This window comes from Melanotaenia boesemani, chromosome 9, assembly GCF_017639745.1.
Source record: "Melanotaenia boesemani isolate fMelBoe1 chromosome 9, fMelBoe1.pri, whole genome shotgun sequence".
Lineage (NCBI taxonomy): Eukaryota > Metazoa > Chordata > Actinopteri > Atheriniformes > Melanotaeniidae > Melanotaenia > Melanotaenia boesemani.
In genome coordinates this window covers 22,535,101-22,555,013 of record NC_055690.1, presented here as the reverse complement: position 1 = coordinate 22,555,013, position 19,913 = coordinate 22,535,101, and the positions used below count along the sequence as shown (strand labels likewise).

General features: G+C 36.2%; 1 protein-coding gene across 1 annotated transcript in view; it reads right to left on the bottom strand.

Moving 5' to 3' along the window:
* Nucleotides 1-13,412, bottom strand: part of LOC121645874 (solute carrier organic anion transporter family member 1C1-like) — a 34,945-nt gene extending 21,533 nt beyond the window's left edge. The window contains exons 1-2 of the mRNA XM_041994632.1: nucleotides 13,075-13,412; nucleotides 7,424-7,596 (exon numbers count right to left, since the gene is read on the bottom strand). Coding sequence (XP_041850566.1) covers nucleotides 7,424-7,519 — 96 coding nt within the window. The 5' untranslated portion in view covers nucleotides 7,520-7,596; nucleotides 13,075-13,412. The remainder of the gene's footprint in view (nucleotides 1-7,423; nucleotides 7,597-13,074) is intronic.
* Between the last annotated feature and the right edge of the window lie 6,501 nt (nucleotides 13,413-19,913).

Genomic DNA, 19,913 nt, shown 5'->3' with positions numbered 1-19,913 from the left:
ACGTTCCAGCATTGCAGACGTACTTCAGTGGTACTCAAGGTCGCTTTACAAATCTCACATGTATTTAATTTATTTTGTAAGTTTAACGTGAAGTTATTTCAGACTTTTGACATCCTCTGCTGCCGTTTTTTCCCTTGGTGGACTTTATTGCACATGTGCAACTCTCAGCAGAGATAAGAAAAGAAAATGATGTCTCACTCTGTAGTTTTTTTTTTTTTTTTTTGCCGACAATAGTCGACGGATAAATTCACTGTCAACTATTTTTATTGTTGACTATTGTCGACAACATCGATAAATTAATCTAATTAAATAGAGGCTTTGTAGTTAATTAATCTTGATTAATCACATAACAATATTTCCCCCAAAAAGCCAATTAATTTTTTTTATTTAAATGGGTTTTAGTGGACAACAATCAAATAATAGATACAAGCATTAACATTAAACTCAAGCTCTAGTAATGTCTGTAGAAATGCATTTAATTGCATTTCAATTCAACACAGTGTAAAAGAAATAGAAAATATCCCAGAACATATAACTGAACAGACCTAAAGTTAATTTTTTAAGTACTTTAACTGCTCTCTGATTAAGGGTCTGCAACATGTTGCAGTACTTCTAATTTTTTAAATGTTTTCCTCCACACTCATCATTAATAGGCATTAATATCTGACTGTAAGCCAGGGCGGGATCAGCCAGTGGAAACTTTGCACATTTCATTTTCAGTCAGGTGAATTTCTCCTGCTTTCTGACTGCAGATGGGAACTGGGTGCTGCATGAGGACCAAGCCTCTTGTTTGTTTCTTTGGAAGGGGGAGGGGCCTGAGTCAGCACAGCTGCTCATTGAGAAGAGTGAACTAAATTTGATTTCACGTCAGTCTCCAAAGTCTCCAATAACACTAGAAAGCGTTGCTAGATTTGTCGCTAGTTAAAGGAATCTGAAAGCTCTCTAAATATAGCCGCAAATTTGCTGAGTTGTTAGTTGAGTTCTGACGTGCACCAGTTTAATCGGTGTACGGAAAACCTTGCACTGACATATAGTACAGACCAAAAGTTTGGACACACCTTCTCATTCAAAGAGTTTTCTTTATTTTCATGACTATGAACATTGTAGATTCACACTGAAGGCATCCAAACTATGAATTAACACATGTGGAAGTATAGTACATAACCAAAAAGTGTGTAACAACTGAAAATATGTCATATTCTAGGTTCTTCAAAGTAGCCACCTTTTGCTTTGATTACTGCTTTGCACACTCTTGGCATTCTCTTGATGAGCTTCAAGAGGTAGTCATCTGAAATGCTCTTCCAACAGTCTTGAAGGAGTTCCCAGAGATGCTTAGCACTTGTTGGCCCTTTTGCCTTCACTCTGCGGTCCAGCTCACCCCAAACCATCTCGATTGGGTTGAGGTCTGGTGACTGTGGAGGCCAGGTCATCTGGCGCAGCACCCCATCACTCTCCTTCCTGGTCAAATAGCCCTTACACAGCCTGGAGGTGTGTTTGGGGTCATTGTCCTGTTGAAAAATAAATGATGGTCCAACTAAACGCAAACCGGATGGAATAGCATGCCGCTGCAAGATGCTGTGGTAGCCATGCTGGTTCAGTATGCCTTCAATTCTGAATAAATCCCCAACAGTGTCACCAGCAAAGTACCCCCACACCATCACACCTCCTCCTCCATGCTTCACGGTGGGAACCAGGCATGTAGAGACCATCCGTTCACCTTTTCTGCGTCGCACAAAGACACGGTGGTTGGAACCAAAAATCTCAAATTTGGACTCATCAGACCAAAGCACAGATTTCCACTGGTCTAATGTCCATTCCTTGTGTTCTTTAGCCCAAACAAGTCTCTTCTGTTTGTTGCCTGTCCTTAGCAGTGGTTTCCTAGCAGATATTCTACCATGAAGGCCTGATTCACACAGTCTCCTCTTAACAGTTGTTCGACAGATGTGTCTGCTGCTAGAACTCTGTGTGGCATTGACCTGGTCTCTAATCTGAGCTGCTGTTAACCTGCGATTTCTGAGGCTGGTGACTCGGATGAACTTATCCTCCGCAGCAGAGGTGACTCTTGGTCTTCCTTTCCTGGGGCGGTCCGCATGTGAGCCAGTTTCTTTGTAGCGTTTGATGGTTTTTGAGACTGCACTTGGGGACACTTTCAAAGTTTTCCCAATTTTTCGGACTGACTGACCTTCATTTCTTAAAGTAATGATGGCCACTCGTTTTTCTTTACTTAGCTGCTTTTTTCTTGCCATAATACAAATTCTAACAGTCTATTCAGTAGGACTATCAGCTGTGTATCCACCTGACTTCTCCACAATGCAACTGATGGTCCCAACCCCATTTATAAGGCAAGAAATCCCACTTATTAAACCTGACAGGGCACACCTGTGAAGTGAAAACCATTTCAGATGACTACCTCTTGAAGCTCATCAAGAGAATGCCAAGAGTGTGCAAAGCAGTAATCAAAGCAAAAGGTGGCTACTTTGAAGAACCTAGAATATGACATATTTTCAGTTGTTTCACACTTTTTGGTTATGTACTATACTTCCACATGTGTTAATTCATAGTTTGGATGCCTTCAGTGTGAATCTACAATGTTCATAGTCATGAAAATAAAGGAAACTCTTTGAATGAGAAGGTGTGTCCAAACTTTTGGTCTGTACTGTACGTTCGCGTTGTTCAGAATTTAAACTGTGATAAAATCCATAAAATTTTTAATGCCTTAATTTCTTTGTAATTAATTAATTCAGATTAATGTGTTAAAGACCTACCCCATATATATATATATATATATATATATATATATAGATATATATATATATTCTGCATTGATGCACCAACAAAACATAATTATAAGTAACTACTATAAGCAGTAATAATTATAGTTATAAATAACATAATGTATAAAATCTGCCACAGCTGTTTTAAATATTGAGTAAATAAACTTGGATCAAAGAATTTCTATTAAAAACTATCTTACGTACAATGAACGTTTTCCACAAAGAACAGAGGCTGTTAATCCAGGACAATAAATTAATAATATTGCGGTGGCTTTCTTCTGCAAATTCCTCATTTGCCAGCGTTTGTTCCTTTAAGGCAACAAACTTGTGATCTTTTACATGATTTCAGCCGAAATGCTTTATAAAAGCACTTATAAATTTGGTAGTAAATCTGGTGGTAAATTTAGCAGCATTCATGTCGCCTCTGGGAACTTCAGCCCTGCTTCAGGCTTGCACATTACATATTACAATAAAAGAGTAAAAGAGTGGCATCTTCATTACTCATTAAAAACAATTCTCAATAAATGCAGTTCACATCTTTGAGAAACAGATACATTAATGACAGATTTCTTCTCTTTCTACGTAAATAAGCTGCTTGTTTTAGAGTTTTGCAACACGGCAAGCACTGTGACACTTCCATGCTATACTTGAAATCAGACTTCTTCAATCTACTCTCTACCAAAAACTGAGACATTGAGGCACCAAAGTTTTACTATTGTTGATGCCATTTTAAAAAGAAGCAAGAGAATTACACTGAGCACTGGATTAGAGTCAAAAAGGACTGTGCTATATCCCACCCAGATGCTCAGGGAACCAAACAATCCTGAGAAGAAATAGATCTGCTCTGCCACAGCAGTCTGTATTATGTTAAGCTGTGTGAACACCATTGTCTCACATCACTTTCATGTGGGAAAATGCATCAAGAATGTCTGATCTTATTTTAGGACGTTTTGATGTTTTATTTGTTTCTATTTATGTACTATTTATTTACTTTTTAAAAAGTTGTTTGAGACGCAGGCCAGACAGGACAAAAACGATTGTAGAGGTTCTTTTTCATTACTTTTATGTTTCACATTAATTCAGTTAATCTTTCTTCAAAACGAAAACTGCTTTTATATTTCACAAAAACAGCAAGACACAAGACTAAAATTACTGTAAAAAACAAAAAGATATATTTATCAATACAAAGCAATTCGCCTGGCATGATAGTTCAAATACTTAAGCCTTTTAACACTGATCTAACAATTCATCAACACCAATTATCAGTTGACTTTTAAGTGCAATAAAAAATCATATAAACCTCAGGAAGTTCTGCTTCAAATGTCTTACCTCGCATTGGCATCATTAGGAGCACCCAGGTGCAACACGCATTTTCAGTGAAGCTCATTTTTAGTTCCTCTTTTCATGATGGAAACATGTTTATCTACTTCAACCTCTGACATGGAAGCTCTAAAATTAGCAACCACTCATGAAGAAAAATGAATAAAACCAATTGATTTTCCCTGAGTGCATGTCAGCAACTTGCTCACTGTGCTGAGTTGATGTCAGTTGTCCAGGTAGCCAGATTTAAAAAGCAAGTTTTTATAAGCTACTTTTGTTATAATAATGATATAAAAAAGTGGGGTTTTACTATATGAGGTTCCAATGACAATGTGAAAATGAGTTAGTTGTAAAGTGGTGCATGATAGCTTTGTCTATTTGTGCTCTGACACATTTCATCCATCCAGATCAGTTACAAAGACGCCAATCTTTCAAGAAAAGTCCCTTGTGAAGTGGAGCTACCATGTCACATGTGACACATGCACTGAATTTGAATTCTTATTGTACATTCCTTCCACAGATGCTTTATCACACTGAGATCTGGGGAATTTGTAGGCCAAGTTAATACTTTGAGCTATTTGTTCCTCATACATCCCTAAGCTTGTTTGTTTGGTAAGACTGGTGTTAGGGTGAAAATTTCACGTCCATCACTGAGACATTGTTGAGCAAGCAAGATCTAATATTCAGCTTAAAATGAATCCATTGTTCTTTGTAAGTTATATTAATGTTAACACATTCTCTGAGATCTGAACTCTAGGAATATTTAGAGTGACTCCACTCAGTAAAACCATCTTTATTCACGTCATCAGGACTTTTTAAAAGTTGGACTGTTTTCTAGGCATCGACCGATATGGACTTTTTAGGGCCAATACCAAGTTTTTTTCATCAGCCTTAGGCGATGACTGATATGACAGAGTCGATATTGCTAAATTTACATGATAAAAATGACACAATAATAAATTATATGAGTCTTATATTTTAAAATATAAACATTTATTAAACTTAAAACAAAATTTAACAAATAGTAAAATAGTAAGAAGAGGTAGAAAGGTGATGCAGAACAAGTAAATGTTGCACACAGTAGCATTTGACAGCTTAATTTAATCTTCAAATAAACAATCAGAGTTCAGTGCTCTTAATTTTTAAAGTAATTTCTTTGCAAATAAATACATAAGCATAAATAAATATTAAAATGACTATTGCATACAGTAGCAAAGAACAAGGAGCATAATGTAGTGCACACTGTACTAGTGTTTAAAAAAATTGAATATCAGGTGATAATCAATTCTAAAATTTAGTATCTGGTTAGATATTAATTAGCATAGGTATCGATACCTTAGGCCAGTCAGCCGCCTCTACCGATTTTAAACAGGCACTGCAGCATACAGCATCTGCCTGAAGGACCCATTGTATACAGTGCTGCCAACTTAGCAACTTGTTGCTATAATTAGTGAGTTTTTAGACTTCTCTATCTTTTTTTTTTTTTTTTTTTTTGTAGTGACTGTCGACTAATTTAGCAACTTTTTCTGGTGTTATTAGAGATGTTGAGATTGACGTGAAAACGTCTCATTTACTCTTCTCAGAATGAGTCGCTACCCGTCAAGAAGCGTGCAAAGATGCTTGTCCTCGTGCAGTAGCAGCTCAGCTCTGAGCTGCAGGAAGCACAGGAGATGAAGGAAGAAGAACAGGAAACATTCTCCTCTGCTTCATAACCAGAGTGAAAATGAATTTACTGGCTGATCATGCCCTGGCTTACAGTCAGATATAAGTCTGAGATTAATGCCTTTTATTGTAGATTGTAGACAAAAACATTTAATAAGCTAATCTTTAAAAATGTTTTTTAATTAATTAATCCATTTTTTAAAAAGAAGATATTAACTCATTTGTTTGTCTTATTGTTCAGTTGATCGCATATCAAGTATTGTGAAGAAAAGGACACTTATTTAATTAAATACACTAATTAGTGGTTGAATTTTTTTTTTTTTAGTTTTTGTACTTTTTTGCACCACAGTGAGCAGTGTGCTGTACGAGACTGCACAAACTAATAGAGCTGTTATATAATGCATTTATTATACATTGTTATAGTGGTTTCTTATATTTATAAACTTTTTTATTGTTTGGATTGTGTTATTTTTGTGGTGTTCTGACTTTGATTAACAATACAAAATTTCCCCCTCTATTGTATCGAAACAGTATCGAGTATCGAGCACCATCCTTAGTATCGGTATCAAGTTTGACATTTTAGTATCATGACAACCCTACGCTGAATTATACCTAATTTTAAAAGTCCCACCTTGTTGTTTTATGCTTAGGTCTAAATTTTAGAGCACCTAACTTACACAATCTCTTATAGTGCTATTTCCAATACTCCTTACCCCACACACCCCTTACTGAAAGTTTCTAATATTCCCAGTTTAGGAGCTGCAGGTTATAATGGAGGAAACAGAGACGCTCTTCATTTTCTCCTGTTAGCCTTTACTGGCTCCCGTAGGTAACAATCTAACTGCTCCTCTTCTTCATCAGGCTCCTCAGAGGTTGGTCCATGTACTGAGGAACTTCTACTAAATTGCATGAACTAGTATGAGGTGAAAAGCAGCTGTTGCAGTCTGCGCGTTTTCAAGCACCACTGATGAATGAACAGTATGGGCAATGACATTTTGGACCTTTTTTCTCATTCCATCATTTCAAAGGACTTTTGATGAGGATGAGGTCATTTTCAGGATGATAGCTGTTATTCCTCAGAGCGAAGAGATTTCTTTAGGAACAATTTACCAACTCAATGGCATGACCAGGAAATAGTCCAGATTTTAATCTGATTGGAAAGTTATGAAAAAAAAAAAAAAAAAAAAAAAAAGATCCATGACAAAACTCCATCCTGCAAAGCTGATTTGTCAACTGCTATATGAGAAAGTTAACCTGATTAACAAAACAATACTGTTTTTCATTAGTCTGTAAGAGACTTTAAGCTCCTATAAAAACCAGAAGAGCTGAAACTACACATTAATTGGGATTCTTTTCTAAAATGAATCAACATCCTTCAAGGGAAGTAATTCCTACTTTTTTCCTCCCCACTGGCTGTACTTTAATATTAAGATTCACAAATCACAGTTTAAAATGCTCACTGTTCCCTGTTCGTCATTCTTGTGGTAAGAGATTTGACTGTAATGAGGTTATTTAATTAAACTGGCCTCTACACACACAAATGCATACAAACTGAAAGAGCATGTGACCCTCAAACAGAACACACAAAAACATGCCAAAGGTGTTAGTGGGTGCTCTGTAATTTTAGCATTTACATGAAGCACATGAAGACATGTTAGTTTATGTACCCTCAGACTGGTGCAAGGGGTGGTGCGGGACTCCCTGTTCGTGCCGTCACTACGACCGTTCTCCTGTGCGCGATCGTCCTCAGATCTGTCCTCCATCCTCCAGATATTTCTTTGCGTCTCCTTTGCAGAGGTCTCTCACTGAATGTAATTTCTTGGTACTGAGGCATGCAACCCTGCAAATGGATAATTCAAGCATGTGACCCACTTCTCATCCTTAGCAAAAGAAAAAAAAAAGAAAGAAACAAATCTACAGTTGATTCGAGGAAGACAAACAAACTAAAACAGACCAGTCTGCATTTTGTTCCAGCAATCTTGAGACACAAATCACAATTAAAAAGTCAACATTGTATTAAAAGACATGGCTTGCACATGTTGTTTTTTTTTAAATAAAAAAAGTTATTTCAAGTGAACTATTTTGAGCTACAATAGCAAAACACTCAGAGATGAACATTCCAACATATCAAACTACATACCTTCATGTATTGTTCAGGCAGTAACTGAGATCATGAGACCAGCTATAATGAAGCTTAAACTGGGGCTGTGAAGTCTGGTAAACCCATAATCTTAATCCTAAGAGCTTCAGCCCACTGAAATCAAATATAAACGTCAGAAGAGATTGATTTTGCTAAGAGATTAATAAGCAAAACGTTAGTTGCTTTAAAGGTTGTAAATACTGGTTGTAAGTTTAGAACATTTTTTTTATAAATACAGTAAAAATAAGTCAATAAGACAAATAAATAAACATTAATAATAAACACTATGTGTCTAAATACTGACTGTAGATGTACAGATGTGCATTCTGCTTTCATTGACCTGCCCATGTCATGAGAGATGATGTGAGGGAGGGGGTTTTTGTTTCAATTTGCCTGATGAGATTTAAAGGTATAAGATGATGTTGATTATTTTTTCGACTAAAGCTGCTCCGGAAGGCAAGAACTGTGTGGATTTTTAATAACCCTATTCATGTACATCAAAACCAGCAGAGCAAAAACACGCTGCCTTTTAACAGAGCCGGGCTTGTCTTGTACAGAACTTTCTGAAACCTCCAAAAACTTGTCCATTCTATAGTTAACAGGGTAAAATCTAAAGAATGCGGAATGATTTATTTTAACTTTTTTTGGCCCTTTTAGTCTGCATAGATTATCGTAGTATTTTGTTAACAAACTTGGTGTGACCCACTTTAGGCCTGTCAATCTGTTTCAGCACATATTTACAAGGAATTCTTGAAATGAGGTTCATGAAGCGCTTGATGCAGCTCTTGCTAGCTGTACCAAACCATGACTCTGTCACCCTCAACAATGTTATATTAATGTCAACACTGATTGTAACTGCAGTCAAGTGAATCCTAAAGTAAGCTTCAACATAAATGTAAGTGTGTATATATACAGTATCTCACATAAGTGAGTGCACCCCTCACATTTTTGCAAATATTTTAGTATATCTTTTCACGAGACAACACTATAGAAGTTAAACTTTGACATACGGAATATCGTTTAGTTTTCATAGTTTGATATTCTGTATAACAAAGTTAAATTATTATAGTGTTATCCCATGAAAAGATATACTAAATGTGAGGGGTGCACTCACTTTTGTGAGATACTGTGTGTGTATGTATATATATATATATATATATATATATATATATATATATATATATATATATAGCATTTTAATTGAAAAGAGTAGAAAAAGAAAAAGTAACTATCCCTGGCCAAAAATGAACAGACTTAAAGTTACAATGTCATTTAAAGTACTTTAACTAGCTCTCTGATTAAGATTCTCGAGAACATGCAACAGAACTTTTAATTTTTTAATGAATTGCTCTTCATTGAGAAGACTAAACATTGACGCTTTCTTTCACATCACTCTCCATTATCACCAGAAAAAGTCTCTGACATTGTTGGACTTTTACGCATTAATTACAATTAATTAATTACAAAAAATGAATGCATTTAATCGCAGTTTGAATTCCAAACAACGCAGAATGCTTGTCAGTGCACGAGTTCCTGGGACACCCATTAGACTAGTGCATACGTCAGAGCTCGGCTAACAACTTAGCAACTTTGGCAGTAAATTTTTAGACCGCTTTAGTGACTCTATTTTAAAGCAACTGACTAGCGAAAAATCTATTGTCTTTTTATGGTGTTTTTGGGGGACTTTTGGACACTGATGTGGAAGCATGTAACGTTTACTTTTCTTAAAAAGCTGCAGCCGCTGCTCCAGGCCCCTCCCCCATCCAAAAGTCATCACAGCTGTAGTCAGAGCAGCAGATGTTCACCCCTGCTAGTATGAAGTTAAATCAGAAAATGAAACGTGCACAGCTGACACTGGCTGATCCCGCCCTGGCTTAAGGGCCCTTTATGCTCCTTTAAATACTTCAATAGCAACATTTCTAACGTTGTCATACATCGCTGTACTCACACTTCTATGCATCTTTTGCGTTGCCATAATTGTTGAGTCAATTCTTCCACTAGTGGGCAGAGTTCACAACATTGGTTTTATACACCGTTTGGCAGCAGTAATGCATTGCTATAAATTTTTTTTCCAACTGCCCAACACTCTCTAAACACTTGCATATAGTCTTTCTTCAAAAGTTCGCACAATTTCTAAAGATGAGGTCATCTTCCTTCTTCTTCTGCTTTTATTCCCCTTCCTGATGCTCTTCTTTTTTTGCTGGTCTCAGAGACTCTACACTAAATGCAAATATGGTGGCCGAGGACTAGTGAGCATCAGGACCACTATTCAGGATGAAACATCTAAGCTCCACTTCCAATATCTGATGTGGAAGATGGCCCCAAGAGATGAGCCCCTTAAGCCTTGTTTCAACCAATGGGTAAGGGGTTGCTGTATGCCTTACTTCCAAGAAAACAATAAAATAAGTTGTTGCATCTATGAAATGTCTGACTGGGACCAGAGCGTAGCCCTTTAAACAGGAATTTTGAGTATTAAAAAATAAATAAACAAAGATGGAACAATCATTAAAAACACTGCAGAGGCTGCCATTTCAGATTTAACACATAGCGGCAGACTGCTAGCTTGGTGTTTACATTTTGGAATTTGATAAATTATCATTAATCCACAGCTGTTTGTTTACAGACTGGATTTTTATATTATCATTGATCACTTTGAACACAGCTGCAGTCTGACAAAGTATAGCATGGGAAAGTGAGTAAAAAAAACTGAAAACGTAATAAATACTGAAAAGAATAAAGCAACAATTAAACCCAAATTCCTACTTCATGTAACCTTTTCCTTTAACCTTTAACGTATATTAAAAGATGATGGCTGAGATTGATTGCACTGATTGAAGCCCTTTACTAACATCTTTTTTCCCATCTTCTCTCTTCTCCTCCTTTATGACCTCCTTTTTCTGTCTATGAATTATTTCTTTGTAACCCCTCACATTTGTCTTGCTTAGTTCACATATTTCCTTTTTATTCCTCCTCAGTCCATTTCAGCAGTCATGTGAAGCAGTGACTGTAATTGCTTCAGGGAAGCAAGTTGGTGATTGCTATGCAGAAAAGAACACTAATATAACACCATTGACATTACTGTCAGCGAGGCTGACACTAGCGCTATATGTAACATTCACATTTTTCACTGAATGATTTGTCTTAAAACCAAAGGAGGTCACAAACAGCAACAGGTTGACCTACTTTCAAAGAATTAGACCTAGAGCAGATTTAAGTGAGTCAACATAAGTACAAAATGAGGATTTTCTTTCTATTCCTTTTTTAGTATCTAAATATTATTTATGTGTGCCTTCAAAGACTTTTTTCCCCTTATAATAGAAAAAAATAGTAGCCAATACAGTGCCAGCAGATACTGTAAAAAGATCATTTCTTCTCCTAGTGTAGTTATTTCATACTCATCATAGATTATATAATCACATAATATACATCTATAAGTCTGTACGATGAGGTTAAACCAGGCATAAAGTTTTTTTCAAGCTTTATATGAACAAAATCATTTCCTTTTTGTGTCAGCAAAGAAAGAAACAGAATTTTATGCTGTCAATTGATCTGCCACAAGCAATGAATTGCTGGTTTTGCAGCATTTCCTCGTCATGAGCCTCTCCTCTGCCTTTTTCTCTTGCTTATCAGTAAGTATGTTAAATGGCATGTGTCTTCTCTTTTTGTACTCTGTGCGCCATATCTTCTTGTAATGTCTCCACAAATTTATTCATTTTTTTATACCCCCGGGGATTGATAATCTCTCCTAGCTGAATCCTTAGCATTCTGCTAAAGGGCAGCACCCTGAAAACAAAAAGCTGTGGTTATATCTTCATTAGGTCAATGACACAAGCAAAATGTAACCACAATTACAGGTTTACACAACATATTCAAGAAAATGTGTGGGGTAAAAATAAATAAATGCACGAACAAGATGAAATTTCTCTTTTATGATCATAGCATCTTGTTTGAAAAATTATTGAAATTTTTAGTAGTTAATTAAGATACTGAGAACATTAGTTAGAAACTGTTGAGTTTTGTATGTTGGGATGAGATTTAATAAAAACAGTAAAAATCAAACAAACAAACAAACAACAACAACAAAACAAACATGGTAGTCAATACTGGGACCCCTTTTCCACTTTAATGGAGCAGGCAGACAGCAACGCGGGTTAGATTGTATACCAAAAAAAGATCAATTCAGGCGGTGCTGTTAAAACCTATATAGTGTTGTGAGTTTATTTCTCCTCCAGCCCCTCCCCTCTTCCCCTTTGTGTTTGTCAGCAACAAATTGAACTCTAGACTGATTACAATGTACCCTCTCATGGCTGCCAACTTAGGGACTTTACCTGCATATTAAAAAAACAAACAAACAAACAAAACCAAACAAACAAACAAAAAAAAAAAAAAAAAAAAAAAAACACAAGCGAGGTTTTAGAAATGTTGACGTTAACGACAGTCTTTTCCAATACCGTAAAAACATTAAATATTTATTCTGAAAGCTAATAGTAAAGACTAAGCTGTTTTAAAGTATTCCCAGCCTTTATCACAATATCTTTTAATTAGTGCAAATTCTTTCATGCACAAATGTTATTGTAACTTTTACATTAGTTTCAAACCAAATGTGTTTCAAAGGTCATTTTAGCCTGGCAAAATGCTCCCATCTTTCAAACAGTGATTTGTTGATAGCAATCCCACATAATTTTTCTTTTGGAGCACTTAATAAACATAGCATTATGATGTAATCAAATCAGCATTTATTGAACACCACTATGACTGAAAATTGAGTATTTTCGGGAACTTCATACCTTTGCAGTTTAAAAAAGAGGATGCGGCTATTGGACATAACATGTATATATATATACATGTTTTTAAACTGTGCTGTTTTTATAATGTCTCTTACACCATAATATATTTTTGCTTTCTTTTCCTTAAAAAAAAAAACTCATAAAACCATTACAAAGATGAATAGTTAGTACTGAATTAGATAGATATCTATAGATGAGCACTGATTCTCAGAAGTGCTCTTTAAATGTCCTTAATGAGAGCGACAAGATAAATACTGTGAAAAGGACCCCTGGTAGTCAGCAGCATGAAACAGCCTGTTGCCATCTTTAATTAAAGACACACTGATTCATCCAGCTTGGATTTCATGCAAAGAGCGACGTGATGTCAAGTTAGGAGGGCGAAATCACTCACCTCAGCGTCCTTTAAAAACAAGCGTCGAGGTGACTTCACGGGTTAGACAGCCTTCCGAGAACGCAGTTAGTTTCCCTTCAGCCAGCTCCTGGCAAACTTCTCATGTGGATGGGAAATAAAGAGAAGCTCCGACTTTTATCGTGAATGCTCTCAACCCGACATGTATCTTCAGAGTTAATTTCCAGCCAACAACACCGCTACTCTGAGACATACTAGTCCAAATTAAATGGGGATTTTAGTCTCGTGACACATGTCTCAACCGTTTAACGTGTTTCGCCGAAGATGAGATGCGGTGGATGCGCTTCCACGTGATAGCCCACAGCTTCCCAACGTCTGACTGACTGCAGACAGGCAGGTTTCACTACAACACGCCACCAGAGGAAAGTGTCTTTAATCTCCCTCTCTCTCTCTCTCTCTCTCTCTCTCTCTCTCTCTCTCTCTGTCAGCCTGCCTCCCATTCTCCTCCCCAATTCAGATTCAGATTGTGTCACATTTAAGGTAGGCTGTAATTCACCAGCTACAAACGCTCAAATAATGACCAGCTCAACATAAATTCAAACTTTCAAAGATATGTGTGTCTCATTTCTGAGTTCCTAGCTTTAATTTGCTTTACAGCATTTGATTCCTGAGGGGAGGCTGCGTATTCTCCTAATTTTGGAAAGAATTAGTCTCAGAGTCATGGCCAGCCAGTTTGACATATATTCCCTATGATTTGGATAATTTAGATCAGGGCTACTCAGTTCGGTCCTACAAGGGCTGCAATCCAGCAGGTTCTAAATGTATCCCTGCTTCAACACACCTGAATCAAACTAAATGGATATAACAGACTATCAGACTTAATAATTTGAGTCAGGTGTGTTGGAGCAGGGATACATGGGAAACCTGCTGGACTGCAACCTTTATAGGACCAAACTGAGTAGCCCTGATTTAGATGAAACAACCTCCCTGTGCGGGTCAGGCTTTCTATTTTGCATTTAGCTTTAAACACATTTGCGTCTGGGATTGTAGAGGCAAAAGGATAATGTAATTTTTGCATGCAAAAATATTTCTACATAACTTTTCCTTATGGGATGTTTTTTTTTCAGTGAGTCCAACCTTTGATGATGACTTCTTCATGTGGAGAGTGCAGCAGATCCTCACAACACGGCTCACTACAAAAACGTCCTAACATGTTGGCTAGATGGTGCTTTTTATGCTTTGCTCTTATGATAATTACCAACACAAAGTTTTGGGATGTGTTTTTGATGTGTGCGCCTGACTTCCTGGCAGGTTTGCTCTGGAATACCTTGTTGGTGAGTCTTGACAACGGATGTTATTGAGTAGTTGGTGCCCTGTGAGCTGGTGTAACTGATTTGATTCATCATCATCTACAGTCTGCAGACATGTTGATCCTGTAATGATCATAAGACTTAAGTTCACCAAACATGTGCCTTCGTTTTAACCCAAGTAGACATATCTCCATGCTTGATGGCAGTGTAACCTCTTCTTGCTGGAGAGCATGTCAGGGTTACACAAGCATGTCGACACAGAGGGTGACTGGTAGCATGTTTCTGAAGTGTTCTTGAAGCACCTGCTCTGTCTTGTTATATCTGATTGCATTAACACTCACAACTGTCAGATGGTGCACATTACAAAAAGGATACAGACACAATGACCTTGACTTTTCTGAAACTCTCATTTAAACCTTGTCCTCCTCATAACCAGAGATGCCAGTAACGCGTTACAAAGTAACGCGTTACAGTAATCTGACTACATATTTTAAGAAAATATAATCTAACGCGTTAGGATGTCCTACAATGTAATCAAATTACCGTTACTCTTCATATTCGTCCTGCGTTACTTCGGCACTCCCCACTCCTTTCACATATGATTTGAAATCAAGCGCCGTGGACGAAAGTGTATTTATCTAACTCAACACACCTTCTCATTAACGGTGGTACAGAAATTTTATGTACTCGTAAGCATGCAGCTACCTTTCTTCGCTGAAACTTGACCTTTTTTAAATCGACAAACACAAATCATTCACTGCACATGACTTTAGAAAAAAATATGATATAGAAACTTATTACCCTGGTGCATGATGGGAGGTCCGCCTCTCCACTTCCCTCATCAGAACCTATTCCAAACCGAATTGATTTTTTTTTTTAATAAGTCCGTTACTATTTCATTATTTTCTCATGTGTAAACGTAAAACATAATGCAGATTTGTCTTATGCTTAACGAGAGATGTTGCTTTATTTTATTGTTATTCATTTGAATTAATGTATATGATGGTAGGGAAGAAGCACTGAATGATTTACAAAGTTAATAAGAGACTGACTATGTTCATAGAAGGTGAAAAACAATTAAAAGTTACAAGTTGCAAAACATTGTAAAGTCACCATTCGTAACTAATGCACTTTCAGTAAAGTATATGCGAAAAAAAATCGATTGTCATTTTTTTGTTTGGGGGGGTTTTAACTAATAAAGTAACTAGTAATCTAACTTAGTTACTTCTAAACCTTAGTAATCAGTAAAGTAACTAGATTACTTTTTAAAGAAGTAATCAGTAATCAGTGGTCAGATTACTTTTTCAAGTAATCTGTGGCATCACTGCTCATAACCTGCTGATACTGTACCACAGTTAAAGTGTTGTACTGCAACAGATGCAGTGCATTATCTGGACAGTATTGACCGACATGGCCATTTGTCACCTACTCACTAACCCATGAAATGAAGCTCTCTCAGGCTGCAGAGAAACTTCTTTTAACACATTAAGTCTTCTTCACTGAAACTTGTGCTGCTTTTGGGAATTTCTGTACAGTGAAATGTTTGTGGTATGAAATACGAGTTTAGAGTGGTGTTAATTTGTCTGTTTTAAACTGCAATATTTGTTATGATCAAAATATATTCTATGATGACATAAAACTTAAATGACGAGTAATGAATTTCAGGGTCTCCTTTTCAGAGGGGTAATAACATTTAAGAGGTAAAAAAAAGTGTTTATAGCTAAAGGTATAAAAGTCAAACAATTTTACTAAAATTGCTTCCTTAACAGTCAAGTTTCCAGCAAGTTGGATAGCCACATAATATATATATATATATATATATATATATATATATATATATATATATATATATATATATATATATATATATATAAAATGATTGGTTCTAAATTGGTCTAGCTTTGAGACCCATCATCAACCCCTAATGAAAAGCGGTGACCCAAATCGCCGAAAATCTTCAGCTTCTCAAATTAGTTTAAATTCTTATTATTAAGAGCAAAATCTGAGACATAGTTAAAAAAAGCTCTTTAGCTCTTGTTGCATATAACAAACACTGTACAAGTAAAAACTATTCAGTCACTTAATCAAACTGATCAAACAAACAAAATATCTCTGAAACAGACATTTTTAATAGTCTCTGTGTTTTGCTGCTAAAGACATGAAGTAAAAAAAGATCTTGTTCTTAATCTGTCCTTAAATGGTAAATTAAATAAAATTAGATTAGCGAGATTACTCACTAAATCTATGACAACCAACACGGCAGATTTTAACCACAAACTCAAACAAACATTCAAGTATATAAAGTTAAGTTTTCTTCTGATGACCCGGTCAGTAAATACTGAAAAACACCGTCAGACCAGACATTCTGCTTGCTATGATGCTGGACAGGACAGGTGAAAAAACAAACAAACAAACAAACAAACAAAAGAAAAACAATGACCCTGGTCTGGAAGAATGGATAGGGGACTGCGGATGTTTTTAGCTCCTGACATTTTGCCCAAGTAAAGGCCTGCGACCTTCTCAAAACATGTCCATGACCCATTTTTAGGTTGGGACCCACCAGTTGAGTATCACTGCTACATATTGTTTATTCTTTCTTTCTTTCTTTCTTTCTTTCTTTCTTTCTTTCTTTCTTTCTTTCTTTCTTTCTTTCTTTCTTTCTTAAACAAATTTTATACAGCGTCACAGATTCTTTGGGGTTTTTTTAGTGAATGAGTGAGTTATGTAGGAACGTCCCTCTGTAAAGTTTACAACTTCCTGTGCATCTTTGGAAGCTTTGGAAACAGCTTTGTCGTGGATCATGAAGGACAAACTGTACTGTTTTTGGACACAGTCTGGGAATTGATCACTCCTTGTCGGGTTACCTGGACAAAGTTTTCTTTTCTTTTTTAACTTGTCCTGTCTGACATTGTAGCAAACAGAATGATGGTCTGGCTGCTGTGTTATGCTGAACAAATTTCCTTTGCCAAGAGTGCTTGATCTGGAAGCACATATGATAAACTGGACAAAGTTTTCTGAAGTTGGAAGACTCCAAATAACTCAAAGACTGAGTACTCTCACTGATGATGTGTCTAAGAGCATTGTTACGCTCTCAGACAGCCATCTACTATATAGCATCCACAGGAATTTTATGGAACAAATCAAGTAGCCATGATTTTTACTCTGTTTACAAGCTTGCTGATTCAGCAGTCCAATTGTATTATAATGAGCAGAAACTGAGTGTTCTTTTTAAATAGCTAAAACGAAGAGTGTGAATGTGTGAGACTTTATTTGGAAAAAACAACCCTGTTAATCAAAACTATCTTTGACCTTTGTAGGTGTAATTAAGTATGACTAAGAAAATATCCATGTAGTTTAAGCAGCTTGAACTGCTGTTGCAATTGTACTGTGGAATTCTGTATCCCTCAGCCTTGGCCTATATATTGACATCATATAATTAGATGTGGATTACAGCTCATTTTTAATATCACATGACAACAATGAAATAATTTTCTTTCCCATACTGGGTCAACAACTTGACCCCAAAGGCTTGTTGCAAAATAAGGATGTAACAGTATTAACAAGCAGACTTATGTGTGTAGAAGTGTGCATGCAGCTTAGAGATGTCTGGAGGAATATATTAAGGGAGGGAGCATTGCTATAAAAAAAAAAAAAAAATAGAAACCATCTAAATGCATAATGTAGTTTGGTTTAGTGGCATTACCGCTTTAGGCACAAACACTTCGCATGGTTAAAATTTAATTTTCAACACAAATATGTTATTTCTATGCTTTCTAGAAAGCTATACATTCTTGAGCTTTTTTTTTTTTTAATTATCATTTACCTTATCTATCTCTAAAGGAATGATGATTCCTGGCTGTCAGTGTATGTGGTTGATATTTTGGCATTTTCACCAAAGATCCCATAATTCACAACTCAAAGCCCGACCATTTTTGTCTGTATTTCAGTCATCTTTCTGGTTTGGGAAAACCAGGAAAGGATAAAGAAAAAACAAATAAATGAAATTAAATCAACATGACAAAACAAGGCCTAACTCCTTATGTGAATGCGAAAAAGGAATGAAACACCAAACCAGCTTATCTAAAGAAAAAGAGTCATTTAGAAAGATTTACATGGGTTGTACCAACCAATGACCCCTACTGTGTCTAAACAAAAGGAATTATGCATAGTGCAGGGTGCTATTCCAAAACCTCCTACTACATCTCTTTATCAGTGTTAAACAAAAGGGCACAATTAGACCACTACAGTGAGATGGCTAATGAGCTGTGTTGAACCCAGTTTCAGTTGTATGATGGGGGTTACTAACCCAGCTAGAAGCTCACAGTAAAACAACCTGCTCCACATCGGTATATCTTTAGAGTTTCAGATTAGGCCTAAATCTTCTGTACAAATTGATTTCTTTATTGATTGTTTTTTTTTTTTTTTTTTGTTTGTTTTTTTGATGACCTCCACAACATCGGAAACAGACTTTATTATCAGATTATAATACTTTGATTTGGTTGGAAACATTAATGGTTTAAGAGCTTTGTGCAGGTAAAAGTGAAAAACAGGCAGCTATTAACATAGTACGTCAATAAATATCCTGTTTTTGGTCCACTATTGCCTTAATGCTGTCGTGATTTTGATCATCACCTGACCAATATAACCTGTTCCTCCTAAGAATGAAGTATGGTCCTACATATATTTTTTGTGGAAGTAGCATAAGAAAAAGCACTAAAAAGCAGTTTTGTTTGTGTGTGTGTGTGTGTGTGTGTGTGTGTGTGTGTGTGTGTGTGTGTGTGTGTGTGTGTGTGCCTGCATGGAGCCCAGGAAAGACTGTGCTCTGATAAAGACACCACATATACTCCTCATGTGGTTTGTAGAAGACAACCCCCACCTGTCCTTGTCATACTTTTTGCTCCATACTTATTCAAATTGGAAATTTTGTTGAAAAAAATCTGTGCCAGACACATTTATTCCTCCTAAGGTAGGCATGTATAGGTAGGCAAGGCTTGTATATATATCTGCCCTGGATACTTTAAATCCACGTTTTGGTATTTTATTTGTGTTTTGAATATTTTCTCTGCTGTAAATTGATGTAATAATACAAAATCTGACAGGGGGAACAAAGGGGAAAAAAAGAGTGAAACAATGGTAGAAAGAAAACGGGTAAAGAGACAAAAGAATAGAAATAAACCATGAAAAGGAAAACAGACTAGGCTTCCATTATCATAACAGTGATTACAATAACAATACAAACAATATTAGTGCTAAATATATATAATTAAACAAAAGAAAAAAAAAGTAAAAACAAGAAAAGTAAGATCAGGCACAATTTGACATTCAGCTACCACATTTAAACACGAAGCAAACAGAAAACATCATCTCCATTATTTTGTTTTAATTTTACAACACTAATTAGTACTATTCTTGTAGATTTTTAATTTTTTTTCAACTCCCCACCACTTTTTAAACCTTAGGGCATGCAGTTAGCAGCAGACATGACTTCAAAGTTGTGTCATCAGTCAAACAGAACCTTGGGAAAAAAGAAAAAACAAAGGAAGACACGCAGGCATATAAACTCTGCCTTGT